This window comes from Orycteropus afer, unplaced genomic scaffold (assembly GCF_000298275.1).
Source record: "Orycteropus afer afer isolate SDZICR_OR568_19922 unplaced genomic scaffold, OryAfe1.0 scaffold00159, whole genome shotgun sequence".
Taxonomy (NCBI): domain Eukaryota; kingdom Metazoa; phylum Chordata; class Mammalia; order Tubulidentata; family Orycteropodidae; genus Orycteropus; species Orycteropus afer.
Genome location: NW_006921746.1, coordinates 572,883 through 591,270, shown reverse-complemented (window position 1 = coordinate 591,270; position 18,388 = coordinate 572,883). Strand labels below are relative to the sequence as shown.

General features: G+C 33.2%; 1 protein-coding gene across 1 annotated transcript in view; it reads left to right on the top strand.

Annotated features, from left to right (window-relative positions):
* Positions 1 to 18,388, top strand: part of RAP1GDS1 (Rap1 GTPase-GDP dissociation stimulator 1) — a 238,173-nt gene that overhangs the window by 139,809 nt on the left and 79,976 nt on the right. Inside the window, exon 5 of the mRNA XM_042781729.1 lies at positions 4,681 to 4,827. Coding sequence (XP_042637663.1) covers positions 4,681 to 4,827 — 147 coding nt within the window. The remainder of the gene's footprint in view (positions 1 to 4,680; positions 4,828 to 18,388) is intronic.

The window sequence follows — 18,388 nt, the reverse complement described above, 5'->3', positions numbered from 1 at the left end:
AATGCTCCTTGGAAGCAAGAATGGCCAGACTTCGTCTCACCTGTTTTGGTCATGTTGTCAGAAGGGACCATTCCCTGGAGAAGGATGTCATGCTTGGTAGGGTGGCGGATCAACGAAAGAGGGAGAGGCCTTCAACAAGATGGATTAACACGGTGGCTGCAAAGATTGGCTTAAGTATAGCAGGGATTGTGGGGCTGGTGTGGGATTGGGCAGTGTTTTGTTCTGCTGTGTATGGGGTTGCTATGAGTTGGAAATGACTCGATGGCACTTAACAACAACAACAACATCACTACAGAAGTAGAAAAATGAGTATAGTGGATGAATTTCACAAACATATGGTGCATCTAAGTAGCTAAGCACAAAAAATACATACTCAATATTTTCCATTAGAATAAAGTTCAGAAAACAAAGATAAACCATTGTGTGTTGGTAAAAATGTAAAGCTAATAAATACTTCCATTCATACTCTCGTATCTCCTGTCTTCCACCTCCCCAGCCACATATTCATACTCAGGGTGAATGATAATTTACCCAAATCTAGTCATAGGCCCTATTCATTCAGTAACCATTGAATGCTTACTGTATAGTAGGCATGTGTCACCCACAAGGTAATGTGTAATCCCCACAAGGAATGACAGCTTATTTGGGGAGATAAAAGGAAATATGAAATAAGGTAGCACTATAATACACATGTCACAATAGTTGTATATACATTAGTTGCTTTTAGCTTCTTTCTTTAACCTTAGGGTATAACTTTTATCTGATAGTAGAATACCTACCTGGCAACATTAATTCTCGTAATAACTATGATATACACATCTTACTGCTTCCTGCTATGCACTGCTAAAGTGTAATGGAGATGTAGTATCCTTTACATTTAAAGCACTACTGGCTCCTAAGCCGAAGAAAGGTTTTACTTGTACTAGAAACTACTCTGTGAGACATTTAAGAATGTAGTAACACAGAATTGGTGGGCTGCACTTTCATCATTGGTTGGATACCTCATAATGATGGAAAATTAAGTAAATCATATTTCTAGAGCTTGCAACTCAGGATGGTTCACAAGTTAGACATTTATTATGAGAAGAGTTGATAGTGACTCCACATTCAGAGATTTCAGAACTATTTTCATTTAAAAATTATCTTTTAGTCAACAATAATTATATTTTAATATCATTACATATAACTGTAGAATTTCCTTGATTATGGTATGGATTCATGCAATTACAGATGTTTCGATATGTGTTTAAATCATTTTGTAAGGTGCCGTCCAAGACTAATAATTCTGTCACTGGTTTTAGTATAGGGTAAAGGAATGCAGCATCATTATTTAATCCTTTGCATGCTCACATTCTATAAAATAATTTATTAAAACTCTCTCTTTATTTCCTTATTTGTCAAAAGAAACTTGCATAAACATTTCTATAAATGATAATTAATAATTTTTCAACTCAGACAAACCATCCTTTGCTATAATAGTGTGTTTTCCTTTGCTTTGTTTGACATATTTGGCAATGATGTAGTTTCTGTTACAGAAATTGAGTTTATGTTCTTCAATCTAGCCATGATAACACGTGAGAAAAGAGTAGACAATCCAAACAGAAGTGAGGGTTGGGAGAAAAAGAAGGAAGGGAAGAAAAACATTTGTGGCTCTGAAAAATAAATAGTTAATTTGCCTTCTAATTGTAGTTATTTTCTTACTTATTGGATTATTAAATTTGTTGAATAAGTTTTTATTAAATTATTTAATGTTTTGGAACATTGCATTACTGATAGTTGATAGGAAGTCAGCTCAACCTGTAAAATTCACTGTAAATGTGCTCTATGTATCTTTGAAGCCTTAGTTTCCTAATATATGAAATTAAGGCTTAGCCTTGCTGATCTCGTAAGATTGCTCACAAGTCCAAAGCATGCACAATTCATATTTTAAAAGCCATATTTACTCAGTGTTCTGGTTACCTAGTGCCACTCTGACAAGAATATACCACAAATGGGATGGCCTTAACAAACAGGAGTTTATTCTCTTACCATTTGGAGGCTTTAAGTCCGAGTTAAAAGTGCCAGGCTCTAAGGGCTGGGTGAAAGCCCCCCAACCTTGGGGTCCAGCTCTGCCTCCTGCTCCCAGCCCACTTGAGCTAGAAGCGTTTCTTCACTCAGACAGCTGCTGGCTGCTGAGGCTGCCAAGCCCAAGGTTGACAAGTAAAAAGGCACAGTCCTGATGTTACCAAACCCCATGGCAGGCAATTAATTTAAGTCCATTGTAAGTCCCAAGGTCGGCAGAGCATGCAGGCTGCTGAACAATGACACGGCTACATGCAGGGTCCAAGCGTGCCATAAGCTAGAGACCATTCTCAAAGCTTCTCATTATATACAGGAAGCAGACCACATCCCCAAGGCAGCTACTTAGCTGCTTTGCTAGATCCCACCGTAGAGTTGATTGCTAGTCTCATCATGGGGGATAACTATCACCAGCTGCCCAGACCCTCAACCAGGCCCAGCCAAGTTGACATACAAATTTAACTACCACACTCAGCAATTAAAGTCAAATATTATTTGAGCTTTATAATTTAAGTAAGAGATATATATTACATTTATATTTTCCAAAGTCTGAAAATTTAAATTTAAATTCAAACATAAAATCTTCATTTCATTTTTTTTGTGTGACAACGTCCAATACAAAATGCCCAGTAATTTTAGATAATTTCCATTTATGTTATTGAGAAATAAGACTTTAGAAATTAGATTTCTAAATGAAATTTGGTTGACCTCTTGCTCAGTTCATCTGACAGTATAGGGATTTTCTGTGATTTTAACATTAACTGGGTATCATAGGATCTTACCGTGCATTTATCTGTGATGATATTAAGTGGACATGAGACTGAAATACTGTTTTTTTTCATTTTATCATGTATTGCCTTAAAATTTTTTAGAGCTATGAAGCTAGTATACCTGAGACCCTGCTCTATATGAACCATAAGAAATGATATATATTGATATCTGTTGTCTAATATCCAAAGGAGCTCTGGTGGCATAGTGCCTAAGGCATTTGACTGCTAACCAGAAGGTTGGTGGTTCATACTCAGAAGCCACTCTGTGGAAGCAAGACTGGGCAATCTACCTCCATAATGATTTACTGCCTTGGAAACCCAAAGGGGATCGCTATGGGCCAGAATCGAATTGATGGCAATGAGTTTGGTTTGGTTTTTAATATGATCCAGCACTGATTATAAAGATGCGCCCTGTTTCAGTCCTTTCATTAAGAACATGAATTTCTTCTTATTATTATTTACCTGCCAACTTCATAGTTGTGTTGCTTTTGTCACCCATTTCTTTTGCTATGCTTCCAGAGCTATGCTGCCCCACTAGGCACATTTGGCTATTGAGTAATTGAAATGTGGGCAATCTAAATTGAGATGTAAATTCAATTTTATGTAATTTTAAAATATGTGTGGATATCAAAAGATTTAGTACAAAGAATAGGATGTAAAATATCTCTTTAGTAATTTTTATATAGATTATATGTTGAAATCATAATATTTTAGATTTATTCAATTGAATAAATATATTATTGAAATTTTTCATTTGTTTCTTTTTACCTTCCCAATATAGTTACTGGGGAAAAAAAAACCAAACTCACTGCCATTGAGTCGAATCCGACTCATAGCGACCTCTCCTTGGGTTTCCAAGGTAATATCACTATGGAAGTAGATTGCCCAGTCTTCCTTCTGAGGAGTGGCGGTTTGAACCGCCAGCCTTCTGGTTAGCAGTCAAATGCCTTAGGCACTACACCACCAGAGCTCCTATATAGTTACTAGAAATTGTAAATTACATTAAGACTCATGTTTCTGTTGGATAGCATTGTTCTGGAGTCTATGTCATATTTTTTAGAAGGAAGTCAGATTTAGAAAGAAATTGATTCTTCTCTTTCTGTTCCTATGTACAAGAGTTAGGAAATCTCTTCTAACTTAGTCATATATTTCAACATTTAAGTGACATCTGTTCTGTGTAATTCAGAGGTACTTATGAAAGGTATATTTGACTATCAGTTGACCACTGGTTATATGACAGAGTATTTTCATGTACTTCATAATGCAAGGGATAAGGAAAAATGAAAATCAAACCATCAAGAATTGGAAAAAGGGAACATGCTTCTGGGCTATATAGAAAATGCCATTAAGAAAACTAGTATTTAGGAATTACATATTATGATCTAGAATTATGCTGTGCCCTAGAATGTTTTCTTTGATAATAACTGACATTGAAAGCCAGTGATAGAAAGATATATTTAGTGGTTTCTAAGCTGAGAAAAAAAAATGTATACCAATGGAATATCACTTTGTTCCTTTTTTTTTTTTTTTCTTCTTACATAGAATTGTTATTTGTGAAATAGAAAAGAGCAACATTTCACATGGGATAAACTCCTGGGACACAGAAGTTCCTTATTCTCCTGTATGATGCCAATGAGAATAAGCTTTGATTGTCTCTTCTCCCCATCCCACTCCCATTTCCATGTTTGTTTTATTTTGTTTTGTTTTTCCAAAAAGACATATTTAATGCCCTGCTTAGGTTTATTTTCTACTTACTCACTAAATAAGGAATAGCACTATTATGTTTTGTATTTGAAATTGTAAGGTACATTTATTTTTTCTTTTATTTTTAATTTAACTCTTTGTTTTACAGATGAGGGCAGAAGTGCAGTTGACCAAGCAGGTGGTGCACAGATTGTAATTGACCATATAAGGTCACTGTGCAGTATAACAGATCCCGCCAGTGAGAAGCTCTTGACTGTCTTTTGTGGCATGCTGATGAACTATAGCAATGAGAATGGTAAACGAAACTGAAAATTTGCTTTTATCTTTAAAAATCATCTTTATTATAGTGTAAAACAAAAATATTTAGAAAATGATTAATAAAGAAATCATAAGTGGCATATAAAATTGATAATTATCCAGCATTAAGCTACAATGTTTAAAAAAATACAAAATGGTCTAATTTATTAATGGAACTAGTTTTTGAAAGGTTGGCCTATGTTAATCAGTACCACCACCACCACCTCCAAAAAAAGCAAAATCAAACTATGGTATAGTTTAAGCTTTGCTATCAACATTTTTTAATAAACAGTATTAGAATAGCTTCATGGTGATTCTGTTAATGCTAGGAATATCTTTTAAGTACATACTGCCTATAAACCAAACACTGTCTATATAAGTAAAGTTATTTTATTTGGATATCAGATTACTTCTTGGAACACTAAAATAAATCACTATACATTTGTAAATTTAGTTAACATTAATTTATTATTTGTTATCTTTTAAAAATTACTGCATAGATCAAAGACTCAAATTGCTGTCCATGCCTCATTAGCACAAGTAACGTTTCTATAATTTCTTTGATAATGGCAGTTTAAGTTTTAGTCTTTTGACAGAGATACCTTTTATTTGCATATTAAGCATGTAATATGTTTAAGTTCCATGTGTTCTATAAAAAAATGGCCTCAGTATTTTTTTTCTACTTTAAGTAGTTGTAGGTCCAAGTAATAATGAAAAATAATTAGAAATACTTAAAAGAAAAAAGGTAAACATTGATGAGAAATGGATACTGACATTTGGCCTAGATGTTAATGACAGTAGGGAGTGGTGGGAATGTGACAGATTGAAGAATTCATATCCCATTGAAAGGGGAGAGCTGTTGTTCTTTTCTGGCTAGTAGTTTCTGTGTGACAGTTTGACCAAATACTGTCAGTCTCTTGATTTTAGCATAAAAGCTGAAAATACAGCTTTTCATGCAGCATCTTCTGGTTGTTAAATTTGGATTACATTTGCTTTTTTTTAAATACTGTATACAAGCTAAACAGAACATGTCTTTAGGCTGCATCCTGTCCAGAGGCCACCAGTTTTAAATGTCTGAATTAAAGTTACCTATAATAATGTAAAAAATAGTTTTTGTTCATCAAAGGCTTGCCTGTTAAATTTAAGCTAATAAAAAATGGTAGTCTTTATAGAATTAATTACTTCTATTTTCCTTGCACTATGGTGGAATTATTTTTGAAAAGAAAATATCCTAACAATGAATTGGAGAAATAAAAAGGAGAGTCTGGATAATTCACAAAATGAGTAACTAGTTCCTAAATAATTAAAAAGCTCTGGTGGCACTCTAGTTAAGGTATTGGGCTGCTAACCAAAAGGTCAGCAGTTCGAACCCACCAGCTGCTCTCTGAGAGAAAGATGTGGCAGTCTGATTTTGTAAAGATTTACAGCCTTGGAAACCCTATGGGGCAGTTCTACTTTGTACTGTAGGATTGCTATGAGTCAGAATTGACGTGATGGCAGTGGTTTGGTTTGGTTTTAGTAAATAATTAAAAATTGACTACAAACCCAGGTATCTAAGTTGCATTAAGAAATCATTTGCCAGTTCATGTTGCTTCCTTTTCCTTTCAGTTTCAGTTGGACTTGGACACTTGAAAAAGTAGGGCAAGTCCTAAGTGGCAGACTGGTTTAGAAAGATAAATAAAAGAAACTAGTTATAAAGTTATTATAACACATGTAAGATATAAAGAATTAGTCTTGCTATACATTTAAACTAGTTATTTGTCCTTTAAAGAAGCTGTTCAAAACTTGATACAAAATCATACCAAATGGCCAAATGGATTTTCCAAAGCATCACTGCTTCTAGGATTAAAAAAAAGTATACCAAAAAGGCAATGATTTACAAGCAGAGTGCACAGTGTAAATAGTGTGTTCCTTTTTTGAGAGAAGATTTTTTTTCAAGTGTACAGTATCCCTAAGAAATAACTTAGATGCTTTGGAAAGCTTTTCTCAGAAACTTACTGGACCAGTAGTGTTTTTGTTCCATTATTCTAAAAGCTACAATTTGATTACAGCTTTCAAAATTAAATAGGTAAAACAGAAGTGATGTTTAGTATTTTAAAAGAGCTAATTCCAAACTTGAGGTCTTTTTTTTCTTTCCTCTTCTTTTTGTCTTCCTTATTACGTTCTGTATTTAGGGAAAGCTGTATTAGTGTGCAGAGTATTCCTTTTTCTCTTTAATGCTTTTTAACTTAAATTATATCCTTCATTATTGGTTTATTATTTACTTAATATTTTCTTTAAAATTTGTATTTAAAGACTTTGCAAATTAAGTATTGGATCTTTATTTGATACTGATCTTGTACACGTGAATGAGTCACTGAGACAAAAAAACAATAGAGATTTCTGAACTCAGGAGACATGTTTTATTATCACTGATACATCAGGTTTCTTTTTGTATTTATTATTCAGTGTTAGTAAATAAGTTTCTGCTACAACAACAACAACAACAGTGTATGAATAGAATATTTGAATGAAAATATCTTCTTTCTCCTCCAGCAGAAAAATTTACTCCGTTCTCAGTCCCGTAACTTAAGTCTTATTCATAGTTGGGGTGTTATTCTTTAGCTCCTTGAAAACAGTTTTTGAAATGCCACCAGAGCTCCCTTTTAAAATATGCAAATAAGAAAGTACTGAAAATGGTTGCAAAGTCCCATGAACATAGTTTCCTGAAACAACATTTGCAAATTGTTTATTAGTCCTAAAAGAACTAAGTATGTTATAAGTAACATACAAGTATGTTGTTGTTGTTGTTATGTGCTGTTAAGTCAGACCTGACTCATTGCGACCCCTCCTTGGGTTTCTGAGGCAGTACCACTACGGAAGTAGATTGCCCCGTCTTCCTTCCGAGGAGTGGCTGGTGGGTTTGAACTGCCAGCCTTCTGGTTAGCAGTCAAGTGCCTTAGGCACTATGCTACTAGAGCGTAGTACAAGTACATTATGAATTTCCTCATTGGTTAAACAATTAAAAGTTTTTCTACTCAGGTAAGTATGGAATATCTGAGTAGTAAAAGTTGTAATTGCTTAGCTGGATAAATTAGATTAGATTTTATAATTAAAATCATACTTAAATAGAATAAGGCAGAAATTTTAAAAACTTTTCTTTAGCAAGTAATCCTTGCAAATTCATTCTTTTGGGAAAAGGATACTTGGTTTTCACATGGATAAAAAACTCTCTTCAGTTCTGTGACTTTCCAAAATAGTCTGAGTATTTGACAGCTGTGGCTGGAGAAAAACATCTTGATATTTGAGTTAGAGGCAATTTGCTGAACTTCCTATATTATTTTCAACTAATTATAACTTAAAAATTTTAGTTGTTCTGTAAAGAAGGGACTCAAACATTTTATTATGGATATTTTTTATGTCTTAAATTTCTTGAATCTGTTTTTTCTAGCTTTAATTACCCAGTGCCAAAAGATTTCAGTGAAGACTGAAAATTTTGTCCAAATATCCAGCTATTTTCAAATATAATAGTATTTTGGTACATAGTAGGATCTTGGAAAGTATTTATTGATTCACTTTTCTCAGTACTAAGAGTCTAAAATTTATTATTAACAAAATCAGTGCTTGGAGGAAAAATGTTACTGGAATGCATTTTCTGTATTAATAAAGTTAGAAGCATTATGAGCTCTTGCCTACTACGTTAGTCGATATCCCCTGTTTACATAGATCGGCAGCAGCAGAAATCAGCATTGAAAACATGCTAATAGTAACAGGTACCAGATCTGTGGTTGAAAATTTCCAGTAGGTGATCCACGAACTTGATAAATCTGTATACTTGAGAGTTGATTTTAAGTTTGATCAAAAGTAATCAGGTAGTCTACATAGTAATCTAAACAAAGCACTGGAGACCAGAATAACTTAAACTTTGTTTACAAGTATATTGGTTATTGTTATGTTACAAGTAACCATAATTAATCATTAAATATCTCTTTGCAGCTCTATAATTGAAGGTTTATATTGTTTCTGAATACATCTATATTAAATACACAAAATAAAACTTACTATAACTCTAAATAAACTTATAAATGATGAAAAGCAGTAAAGACCAAAGCTACTTGTTTTACAAAAGCTGCACCATAAGAGATAGAGGCAATCAACATGTCATCAGGAAAGGAAATATCCCTTTCCTTCTAAAGTTATTAACATACAGTCTACAACTGAATTTTTCATCTTATCTTTATCATGTATATCATTTATCTTTATCACATATATGTGTACATACATATGTATCATACAACTCATCAGGTCTTGGTCATTAATGTTCAGTGCATCAAATATATTCTTGAAATGGTCTCTAAATTCAGATGAGATATGCTCAGGATCATACTTTGGCTCTTGTGGACTTAATTTTCTTCACTTTCACCTTGAACTTGCATATGAGCAATTGATGGTCTGTTTCACACCTGGCTCCTGGCTATGCTCTGACTGATGATAGTAAGCTTCTCCATCATCTGTTTAAAGTGTTAAAATGCAAGGATGTCACTTAGAGGACTAAGGAACACCTGACCCAAGCCATAGTAGTTTCAGTCACCTCATATACATGTAAAAGCTGAACAACAAATAAGGAAGAGAAAAGAAAAATCGGTGTCTTTGAATTATGGTGTTTGCAAAGAATATCGAATATACCATGCATTGCCAAAAGAAGAAAAAATCTGTCTTAGAAGTACAGTCAGAATGCTCCTTAGAAGCAAGGATGGCAGCATGACTTCATTTTGTGTACTTTGAACATGTTATCAAGAGAGACCAGTCTCTGGAGAAGGACATCACACTTAGTAAAGTGGTGGGTCAGTGAAAAAGAGGAAGGCCCTCAATGAGGTGGATTGACACAGATGGCTGCAGCAGTGGGCTCAAGCATAGCAATGATTGTGAGGATGGTGCAGGACCAGGCAGTTTCCTTCTATTGTAATGGCAGGTGCTGTGAGTTGGAACTGACTTGACGCTACCTAACAAGAAGAATAATCATACACACATATATACATTTACATAAAGATTATGTAGGTAGTTTACAAATGAGCTGATTTATTTTTCTCTGTCTTTGTAACTCCTTGTTATTGAGGTAGTAATTTCACTGTTTTCGTCCCTGAGATCTGTCTGGGATACTGCCATAATTCTTACAGTCATTTGCTGCATGGACTTATGCTTACTGAACTATAGTTGAAGGGTGGTAATCTATGCTACTTACGAAACACAACTCCTGGAGTATGTTATTTAAGTGTAACAGTTGGATGTTAACTATTAAGCCCAATACTTAGATTCAGTTATTTAAAATTGGCCTGTAATATATTTTCTTTAATCTAAAAATCATTTAATATGTAATTAATTTTAGCTTTTGCTTTCATATTTTCAGTTCAGCCAACAGGAACAATTTAACAGTTACAATCATTTTATTCATTTTCTTAGTGAAGTCAGTCCAATGACTTCATTTAATTTATTTGTTCTCATACTTGAAATGGGAAGAACAGCAACTGATAAGGAATAATTTTAACTAAAAACTAAAAAGACTTTGTTCTGAGTAAGGTACATGCATATCCTTAAATTTTTGATATTTTTTATTATAGGTGAGCAAGAACATTTCCTAGATGTTGGAATATATCTTTCTGTGTAAAAAAATTGAGTTGTATGAATAACTACTGTTTCCAACGTTTACTTACTATGGGTACAAGCTAATTAATAATTTCATTTATTTCCTGAATACTGAAACCTTATTGCCTAACTAAGAAAAAAACTACAATAAAACATACAAAAGCCAGAATCTGTGTAAGGTAGAAACCTGTCAGAAAAGGAAAACTCAAATATCTTCCATGGAAACGAGTGAGAAAAGTTTTGCATCCTGTCGAAGGTGGAACACTTGTGAGACCCAGAAAAACAAAGGTAGTCACATTGAATTCTGGCTCTCACAGGTATAAAGCTTATCTCTTTTTATCTTTGCAATTCGTTGTACTTTTTACTGTTGTTGTTAGGTACTGTTGAGTCAATTCTGACTCATGGCAACCCTGTGCACAATAGAACGAAAACACTGTCTCATCCTGCACCATTTTTTATTAATAGGAATTTTTATTAATGATATTTTTAAGTTAATAGTATTAGTATTCTTATGTTCTCTTTTAACTGTATTTTCATTTCTTTTTTTGTGTGTGTTTATAAAGGCATGTCAGATGTACTTTTCAGCTCCCATCTTTTTAAGACCATTTATGTTTAGTCTCTCTAATAACGAAGTGTGCCGAGACTTTTATTGTGCAGCTGATAATTACTAGGATTTTTGAAAATGTTAGTAAGACCTAAATTATGTATTTAATAACTGTCATTCTTTCATCAGTCTGTGAAACAGGATGCATTTGTGAAATTCTGCTACAAATGACATTTTAAACAAACTAACACATTGAAGGAAAGAGGGCAGTTTTGTGTCTCCTGCTAATTCAGTCTACTAAATTTGATCAGTTAAACAAGGTTAGTTTTTAGTTGTAATCCTCCTAGATGATTATTTAGAATAGTGCTGTTACTTAATGGGTGGGCTGAGAACTTGGCTTTCAGTAGAGATGCACCAAATGCACATTTTGGTTTAGTTCTACATGGTTAAGTATTGGAATTAATACTCAGCTTTGGCTATTATAGAATGAACTTCTGGGTACTAGAATAAATATTATATTTTATCACAAAAATATTATTCTTAAAGTTTCTTTAGTAGTGAGTTAGTAGTCTGATTATATATATAAAGTTTGACATTATATTACAGAAGTAATACTTTCTTAGTGTTGTCAGCCTCTAAATTGCTTCTGAAATTGTGATAGTAAGTTTGGCATTATGATATTGAATAGATGCCCACTTTCAGCTGAAGGAAATGGAGGAACTAATTATGTTTGGGGTTCCTCATTCCCTTAATGTGTTTTTCTTTTCATTATTTGCTTTATGTCAGAATTGAAGAGGATTAAGTAATCAAGGATGTTATTCAATATTATTTTGGAGATTTTTCCTAATTGTAAAGTTTTGAGGTGGCAGAGATAGTTTTCTAATTTTAATCCAGCCTAACAAGATTATAGAATTCCCAAATTGGACTTTTTTTCTTGGGAGACTCGTGGCCTGAGAAGAATTAAGTAACTAAAAATTTTGTGCAGTGTCTAACATTTATTTTTTGTTGTAAATTATAAAGAGAATAGATCATCTTATCTCTTATTCCATGGATATATTTCATGTTTTGTCATCATTAGCTACTGCAGCATTTTAATATTGCAATAAAAAAATCTGTATTTCAACTTACTGTTAGAATTTCAACATATGAAGCACATAAGGCGATTTTCTCTGCATAAGAAAACTGAACCAAACCAAACCCACTGTTATCAAGTAGATGCTAACTCATAGTGATTCTGTAGGACAGAGTAGAACTACCCCCATAAGGTTTCAAAGGCTATAAATCTTTATGGAAACAGACATCTTATCTTTGTCCTGCAGAATAGCTGGTGGATTTGAACTGCTGACTTTTGGTTAGCAACTGAATGCCTTAGTCACTGTACCACCAGGGCTCCTTCTGTACAAGAATATTTACCTATATTTGAAAAATGAATATTCAGATAGTAACAGTAAATCTCACTGTCTCTAATGTCTGGTGTTTATACTGATGTTACTGCATTAGTTGCAATACAATGTATCCTCTGAAAGCACATGATCTAATGCACAAGTTTATAAATGCCAAGAATGACACTGAAGTAAGCACTTAGCTGTTTGGCTCTCTAAAAACTAAGGCTAACACATACGGTGAATAATAGATTTTAGCCAAATATCAAATGCATCCCTAGTTTAGGGGATTTAAAAAGTTCATTGAGAGAAACTACAAACAAAAATCTCACGTGTACATTAACTTTTATAAAAATTAATAACCTTGTTTTTTTATTTTACTACAAGAAAAATCCACTTACCACTGAACTGCCTATATTGTATTGCCTGTATTTTATTGAAAAAAATTTTAATTTAGATATTAGCTGGATATTGGAAATCTTTTGAGTATAGAGGCGTATCTTATTAACATTTGATGTCTTGCAAGTAATTTGTATAAATTTAAAGTGTACATAAACATTAAATATAACAGTGCTATAGGGTAACAAGTAAGCTTGTATTTTTAAAAGCCAGTAAATCCTTTTGTGAAACAAAAGAATTTCATGTATCTAAGCACATGTGATTGTAAAGTACACATGTTGGGATCTAGTTTGGCCTGACATTTAGCTTAACTTACTAAACATAAATTCAAATTTAAACTTACACAGACTGTAGATACTGGCCTTTATCTCAACAGTACCATATGAGAACAGAGACTGGGGTGATTTCTCCAAGTAAGAGCTGTTCAGCAGCTGGCAGTAGTTCTCTCTGTTTAAAAAGACCAGGTTTAACCTGAAAAGATCAGTTTCTTTATGAGATAAAATCATAGTTTTTTTTTAATCAGAATAAACATATCTAGCAATTTCCTTTGTAACAATATTCATTATAACAAGTTGATCTGCAGTGCATAATTTAACCTGGAGTTAAAAGGAAATAGGGAAAAATTACCTAGTAGATTAAGTGAAAATCACTGTCTAGGTATCATTTGATTAGTAACAATAAATGGCTAGACCTCTTATGAATAGTAAAACATTTTTCTTAACTGATAGTAAAACATTTTTCTTAACTGCTTGTGATTTTTGATTTGGTTTTTTTTTGTTAACAGTTATTTTACATTTCACTAATTCACATAATTCTGTTGTTTATGTCTAAAATTTTTACAAGAAGGGAAATTCTACTCTGTACAGAATATTTTACAACCCAGGAGTTTTAGAATTCTCTTTTCCTAGTTTCTATAAACTTTAAGAAAACAAAAAATGTGTAAGTATATTGTTTTAAACCTCTTACATTCTTAACACTAATGAATATTCTTTTCTTTTGGAAATTGTTATGTGACATTGAAATATATCACCTAGGGCTTACAAGAGTACCCTGGGTCCAAAACGAATAACATATGTTTTACTTAAAGAAGAACTTAAAAATAATTAAAGTAATTTAATTAAAGACACACAAATATCTCTTTTGTGCTGTGCTCAACACTAGAGTTAGAATAAAAGTTCCCCATTTTCCTGATCGATCAGTAAAAAGATACTGAGTAATAAGAAACTGAAAAGAAAGTCTTTACTTGTACCGCAGTTATCGTCATACAAAGTTTTTAACCACTAATCATCCCTTTGGTGGCTGTATTTAAACCACTTTTCTTATCAGTGTTATAATAGAGCTAAAAAACTTGCAAGCTCTGTTTCATTGTTACATAATTTCTAATTTTCAAAAACTTTTTTTGAAATATAAATATGCCATTCCAAAATAAATAAATGAATAAACTCACTGTCGTTGAATCGATTCCGACTCATAGTGACCCTCTTTGGGTTTCTGAGGTGGTAAATCTTTATGGAAATAGATTGCCCAGTCTTCTTTCCATGGAGTGGCTGGTAGGTTTGAACTGCTACCCTTCTGGTTAGCAGTCAGATGCCTTAGGCACTATACCAACAGAGCTCCTTAAATTTGTCCTTAGTGAAGAGTAATTTTCTTCACTCTGTATTGTGCCCAAATGTGTTGAACCAATATGTGTTAGAACTTCTCATCAAGACTGATACTTAACTTGTTTTCATTTTTTCAACTGTGTGTAACTCCTTTAACTACAGAAAGGGTTTTTAATCTGTATTTATAAACCAGATTATTGTACTCTATATACTGTGAATAGTTTACATACTATATATCTATATATATCAGTATCTGTATAGGTATATAGATATAAATATACACTAATGCTTAGACTATATTTTGAATTGTGTGTCTTGTCTTTGACACAGTCATCATTAAATGCTGTTTACCAGTAATCTAAATAACCATGTAACATTGTCTATAACAGCCATTTTTTAAGAATGAGATAGTTTTTAATCTTAATTTTATTACTTAGTAATTGTTCAACATAACTTCAGTTGAGTTACTGGAATTCTCTACATACTTTTCTGGACCTAGAATCTAGTCTGTACCAATGTTTTAAACATTAAACTTAAAACTCAGGGGGAAAAGGTTCTTCAACTTGAGATCTTCTCTCCAGATCTCCATTCTTTGGAGTTTCCATGAATGTGACCTGAAGAACTTGGAACCATTGAAATTCAAATGTAGGTAGGTAAGTGTTCACACCAGCGCATGTGTTGATTGCCTTATATCTTTTTGTATATGCATCTGTATTGCACCCCCTCAGTGCCTTTCTTTCTCTTCCTCCCATAGATCATGCAGGGCCTGTGTCATCTTGATATTATGTAATTTTGTAATTCTATATATTTGTCTGTGATGTGTGTCGGGAGCAATTTTTTAAAAAGTCTTCAGACTTTTATGACACTGTGCTATTTAAAGATGTCTTTCACACATGGTAATTGTTTGCTGTGTATGGGCCTGGATTGCATTTTTGTGAATTGTGGTGTTTGTTGAGCATTCCCCTGGAGTTGCTGGTATTTGTTGAGGGATGTAAAAGTCTTAGTCTTGCTGTTGTGTTACTCACTGTTTCAAATATATTTAAAGAATTTGAATTATTTCCTTTTGTAAGAATTTTTTTCTAGTTAGTCATTGATTTAAAAATAATAATCCTGATAACATTCATGATAGCTGTTATCCTTGGAAGTCCATTCATGAGTATTCTTTGGACAATAGGAAAAAGTGATCAGAATTAAACATTGCCTCCAGCAGTAAGGAGAATTAATACCAATTTATCCCACACAAACAAGCCCCCTCCTTAATCCAAAGTAAATTACTTAATGGTAATACATGTAGTTGTAATTGAAATAGGTAAACAGACCCAATCATGGAATATTTTCCTAAAGTTAAGTAGAATTCCTACTCATAAGCAAGTTGAGATATTCATGTTCTTTATTATTATAATTTCTCTCAAAATACCTGAGCACCAAAATCTAGGATACCTACCATGCTTTTAAATTTTACAGCTTTCCTATTATATTTCATCTGTCAATAACTTCATTGAACTTCAGAATCTCTTCCATGTGCCCCCAATCTCCGGTAAAAATTAGATTATACTCTAGGAGAGCAGTTCTCAAAAACTTTTGGTCTCAGGATGCTTTTATATTCTTAAAAATTATCAAAGACCCCAAAAGACTTTATATATAGATACATACACATATGCACACACACATATGTATGTGTATATGTGTGTGTGTGTTATGTCTGTTGACATTTACTATATTTGAAATTAAATTTTACATATTCAGTATTGCATTTTAAAATAATAATAAACCCATGATTTTGACATCAATAACATTTTTTGTGAAAAATGAATTTCCAAAAAAAATGCTAAGAATAAAGGCATCTCATTTTACTGTGTGTGATGGTAAAGACTACGTGATGACTACTAGTAGAATTTGGTGCCAGGTCTTGATTCATGTTAAGGCACCAGCAGTTTGATTTACCATCGCTTTAGGATCCTCAGTGCAAATACATAGAAAGTAAAATAAAATTAAAAATAAAAATAAAAAAAAGACAAATAATATATTGCTATTTGCTAAATGTTTTTTATTTTGTGGTCCTCTGAAAAGGTTTAAGGGACCCTCGGGGGCCCGTGGGCCACACTTTGAAAACCACTATTCTATTTATCCACAAAATACAAATTTGTATCATGTAGTTGAAGTAAAGTGTTTTTTTTTTCCTTTGGGCTTTCATTATCCAAGGAAAATGACTTTCCTTCAGTAGGTATGAGCAAACTGTAGAGTTGCATATAATTTTGCTTTTGTTACATTCACACAAGTAGATATAAAAGAAAGCCCTTAAATGGTCTTAAATGAATCTGTCCAATTGGATGACTACGTATTTTTCTCTCTATTTATGTGTGATATTTGTGTTTTATGTAAGTATACAATTAATTTGGCTCCTGGGTAACTTTAAAACACATTTTCACATAGCAACATGATTTTCATGAATTAGGTCAGTTCTCACCCTATGCTGTTTGGCCATGCTACTTTTCCCCTGATCTGCCACAACATCAAATAATACTGTTTTGGTTTGTATGTCAGAAATTGTATTAAGCTGTGTTCTGAAACATTTCTTAACGTTTTGTCCCTCTTTTCCCTGGAACCAAAATCTGTAATATTTTTAATGTGGGACGTTTGTGGTAGAGAAGCCACTTTGGGAGAACATGTAGAACATTGTCTTCAAAGTAGCATTCTCCTGCTGGATTATCTCCTTCACAAAATTTGTTAATCCTCTAATGTCCCTGGACTGTTGGATTTATATAGTTTGTACCAGCTATACTGAAGGGGTGTGTGATGCTTACATATATGCAGACATATAGCAGAGTTTGACTCACACTCAATGCATGCGCTAGTGCTCACGCTTACGTACCTGCAATTTAATGATTCAGCAGCTCTGCAATTTTTGAAGAAGTAGTCCAAATAAATGGACATATAAATAATAATAATGCTAAAGAGCAAAGATCTGCAGAGGTGAATTAGTAAGTAAGAACCCTAGCTACTGGTAAGTAATCAAAATAATTTCAAACTTGGAAAGTTCTTTCATGCACTGTTGTTGTTGTTAGGTGCCGTTGAGTTGGTTCCAACCCATAGCGACCCCATGTACACCAGAACAATACATTCCATGGTGCTGCACCATCCTCATGATTGTTGCTGTGTTTGAGCCCATTGTTGTAGCCACTGTGTCAATCCATCTTGTTGAGGGTCTTCCTCTTTTATGCTGACCCTTTACCAAACATGATGTCCTACTCCAGGGACTGGTTCCTCTCGATAACATGTTGAAAGTACGTGAGAACAAAGTCTTGCTGCCATCTTCACGTCTAAGGGGCATTCTGGTTGTACTTCTTCTAAGATAGATTTGTTCGTTGTTCTGACAAGCCATACTATATTCAGTAAAATTTGCCAACACCGTAATTCAAAGGCATCAATTCTTCTTTGGTCTTCCTTATTCATTGTCCAGCTTTTGCAGCATATGACGTGATTGAAATACCATGGCTTGGTGCAGGAGCACTTTAGTTTTCAAAGTGACATGATCATTATAAAAACTATAACCAATAATACAAATATTCTGTCAATATAATATATAGATATAATGCTATACCCTACAGTATAATAAAATATTTTGCCTGAAAGGTAAAATAAGTATTGTCAGTCATTCATTAATTGCTGAATTGTATATTTAGACAAAATACCATCAAAAGCAGGGAAATAATTTAATTGAGTTCATTACATTTTTATCTTTTTTAAATAGACTTCATAATTCCATTGCAAAATTTGAAATTGTTTTAGACTATTTAAATTATAAATAGAACTTTTCCCTTCTTCTCAGGCCTATTTTTGATTCTTGTTTTGGTAAGACTCCTTTAGTAATATAGGTATACCCACAATCTAACCAAATAATTACCCTTAATTACTCACTTATCAGTTTTTAGGAACAATAAGCATCTGTTGGCTATCTCTTCATAACTCAAAAAACAAACCCTCTGCTGTTGAGTCAATTCCGACTCATAG